Source organism: Phytophthora infestans, genomic scaffold (assembly GCF_000142945.1).
Source record: "Phytophthora infestans T30-4 supercont1.41 genomic scaffold, whole genome shotgun sequence".
Taxonomy (NCBI): domain Eukaryota; phylum Oomycota; class Peronosporomycetes; order Peronosporales; family Peronosporaceae; genus Phytophthora; species Phytophthora infestans.
The window spans coordinates 1,399,224-1,402,853 of record NW_003303718.1 but is presented as its reverse complement, the minus strand read 5'-3'; the positions used below and the strand labels follow the sequence as shown (position 1 = coordinate 1,402,853).

The window sequence follows — 3,630 nt, the reverse complement described above, 5'->3', positions numbered from 1 at the left end:
CTTAATATGCATTGCGCGGCGCTCTAAAACTTTCCATGGGAGCCCAAACTCGTGAATTATTCTCCAGACAGAAGGCTTCGAGATGTCGACGGATTGTGCTTTCTTGAAGGCGTCTTGGGCCTCATCCAGGAACGCGAGAGGATGTTCATGATAGTAATCGAGCATCCAGCGTCGCTGAGCATTCATGAATTGTCTTTTAGAGGCGGTACTGATGCGCTGGAAGGTTCCCGTATTCTGATAGACATTCACCCAGTTGCGAATGGTCCGTTCCGACTTGTTAAAGATATGCGCGAGGTGTTTCTGCGAGTAGCCAAGCTTGTAGTACGCATACAAGCAATGATACATTGTGTTGGCGTGGGCATGCTGCCGCGTAGCAGCCTCCTCCATGGTCTTTTGCGCACTGCGCGCTGTCACTTCAACTTCAACGTGTATCAAGCATCGCATTGGATAAAAACAACATTTTTCTTTATTTTGGCCTGTAACAACGCAACGTCGATTTGCCGTTCGCTTCGGGTCTTTCTCCGAATCGCCCCGCTTCGGCAAATTTGGGCGGAATTGACAATACTACTTCAGAAGTAGTACACCTCTCGATCTATGGATCCTCTACTTCCATATTGTAAGATGCCAAGGGGTTTAGTTGAATGTTTTCTATCAAAGACACCATCAATTAGCTTTAAAGCTACTCGCACGTACGCTACTACAAAATACTACTACACTTCACTACTTCACTTCTATCGGCCATACACTTCTGTTGTGTGAGATATCAACGAGTTCAATCCTCGTTGATGTGCACATCACTCGTCGAGTACTGGCAAAGCTTGCCCGACGGACCGTCGCCCACGTTCGACGGCGTCTTGCTGGCCTGCGACCACTGACACACCTTAACGTTCTTCTTGCCGTCCGTCGTCTTGACGAAGATGTTCTTGAGCGTGGCCTGGTCGTTGTTGTTTTTGTTGACAGTGACGACGCTCACAAGCGGGTCGATGGCGTACACGTTCTCCACCGTCACCTTACGGGGAATGTTGCCGCACGTGCCGCACGAACGGTAGAGCCTGCCGAACTCCTGCGCGAAGAAACCCTTGATCTTGACGGTGCCGTAGCCGTTGTGCTGTACCACCTTGTCCTCGGCGTAGCGGGCGCCGCAGTTGGTCACGGTCGTCACGCTGGACGCCGAGCCACCCTTGATGCTCAGCGCGTCCTCGCACACGTCATCCCACCACACGTTCTCAATGGTGCAGTCGTGGTAGTCGCAGTGCACGCCCTCCTTCTGGTTCTTGCCGATGATGGCGTTCTTCAGAGTGCCGCCAGCCTCCACGAGGAAGACGGCCGTGTCCTTCTGGCCCTCACCACCCGAGCACGTGATGTCCGAGCGCTCGAAGGTCTGCATCTTGCCATCGAACACCTCACCGGCCTTGATCGTGTACGGCTTCTTGTAGCGGACGATGCCCGTGCTGGCCGGCCACGTGCCGTCCGGGACGGAAGCCGTCGTGTTCCTGACGGTCTGCTGGATGGTCTGCTCGACATCCTCAACGTTCTCCTCAATGGTGGGGGCCGTGGTCACGGGGGTCTTCGACTTCTTGGAAGGTTTCATGGTGGGTGTCGGCGTGGCTTCCATCTGCGTGACCGAGTCACCGTCATCGGTCTGCTCCTCTTGCGACGAAGGAGTCGTGGCTGCCTCGGAAATGTCCTCGTTGATGTGGACGTCGCTCTCCGAGTACTTGCACAGAGGGTTGGACGGACCGTGGCCCAGCATCTTGGGCTCACCGTTGGCGTTACCCTGCGACCACTGGCACACCTTGACGGTGGGCTTGCTCGACTTGACCCAGACGTTGCGGAGTGTGGCCTGGTCGCCCCAGTTCTTGTTGACCGTCACGATGGCGTTGGTCGGGTTGAGGACGTACGTGTTGGACACGGACACCTTCTTGGGTCTGTTGCCACAAGTGCCGCACGAACGGTAGAGCTTGCTGATGTCCTCGCCGTAGAAGCCGTCGATGTCGACCGTACCGAAGCCGTTGTGCTGGATGACCTTGTCGTCGGCGTACCGGGCCCCGCCACCGATGACCTTGGTCACGCTGGACGCCGTTCCGCCCTTGACACTGAGGGCGTCCTCGCACACGTCATCCCACCACACGTTCTCGATAATGCAGTCGTGCTTGTCGCAGTGCACGCCCTCCATTTGGTTCTTGCCGATGATGACATTCTTGAGGTGGCCGCCGGCCTCGACGTTGAACACGGCCGTGTCCGCCCCGCTTTCGGATTGGCCCTCGCACGACACGTCGGAGCGCTCGAACGTCTTCATCTTGCCGTCGAAGACCTCGCCAGCCTTGACGACGTAGGCCTTTGAGTACTGCACGGTGCCCTTGCTGGCTGGCCACGACCCGTTCGGCAAGGAAGCCGAGGTGGCAACCGCCAGGAGGAGAGCCGCAGACGTCACGAACGGCGCGAAAGACTTGACCATCGTGGATTGGTGTGAAGGGCTTAGCCAAGTTGTTGCCCGAGAGGAGGCAAATTGATTAATGAGCCAAAGCCACTTAATCGCTTTAGACACTGCGATCATCAATGCGTCATGACCGTGTGTAAGCTTCCACGACTCCACGGCCTTAGTGTTGCTGCAACGACACTGCCATGGCATACAGTATGGTGGACACCGTCCGCTTTGCAAACTCTATTCAGTATCGTAAAACCGCAAAGATCTGGGTTGTAGGATAATGCGTCCTAAGACACGTCCTAAAGTGTCCTATTTGTCCTAAATTTTACAGGGAGATTTTGGAGATGTGTCCTAAAAAGCGACTAATCCTTCGCTACAGAATATTATAATTTGTGTCCTCCATATTGTCCTAAAACTCAAATATTAACTTTCTTCTGGACCTTCTACTTAAAATTACATAAGCGTTACTTAATACACACATTAGCGTTACTTACTGTCCTAAGGCACACTACCAACCATTTATCAATCTCCACCACGGCAGCTAAGCACCATGGACCATCGCGGCTACTCCTTCTGCATCAAGCGCTCGTGTCCTGAAACAAGCACGGTTTACTACGTCTGCAAGCGGTTCCGCAAAGGATGCAAGGCTAAGATAACTGTCCGATCAGGTGCAGTTGTAGCAGACGGGGTTCTACATACGTGCGACGAGGCGGTGCCACAAGTCATTGATGTGCGCAGCGAAATGCGCCTAGAGCTACAGCGACGCAGCGTCAGCAACATGGCTACCCCTCCACCAGTTGTCTGGCAAGAGGTGTACGACGGGATCAAGCGCCGCCATGCTGCCGCTATATCCAGCGTATCGAGGATATCAAACACCTCCGCCAGAAAGCCCCTCAGCATGCCCCACCAGCGACACTGGAGATTCCTGAAGACTACAAAAGGTTTGAGTAGATGCAGATAGAACCTACTAATACAATATTCCCATGTGTAATTGCTCTTGTGAATTATAGATGAATAATTGAATTATATTGATAAGACAGTAGAAAACTAGTAACGTTGTCCTAATAGGACAGTGCATGTTGGGTTTGATGTTGTCCTAATAGGACAGTAGTCTGAGTTGCTGTGTGTCCTAATAGGACATAATAAGTGTCGAGTTGTTGAGTGTCCTATTAGGACACACGGAGCCTGGCCTAAAGCACATT

General features: G+C 53.2%; 1 protein-coding gene across 1 annotated transcript; it reads right to left on the bottom strand.

Moving 5' to 3' along the window:
• Positions 1–772: 772 nt before the first annotated feature.
• Positions 773–2,458, bottom strand: PITG_16160 (polysaccharide lyase, putative; the record flags this gene model as incomplete). The annotated part of the gene is made up of 2 exons (XM_002897876.1): positions 773–1,493; positions 1,659–2,458. 2 exons carry the CDS (start codon positions 2,456–2,458, stop codon positions 773–775), a joined length of 1,521 nt encoding a protein of 506 aa, XP_002897922.1.
• Positions 2,459–3,630: the final 1,172 nt, after the last annotated feature.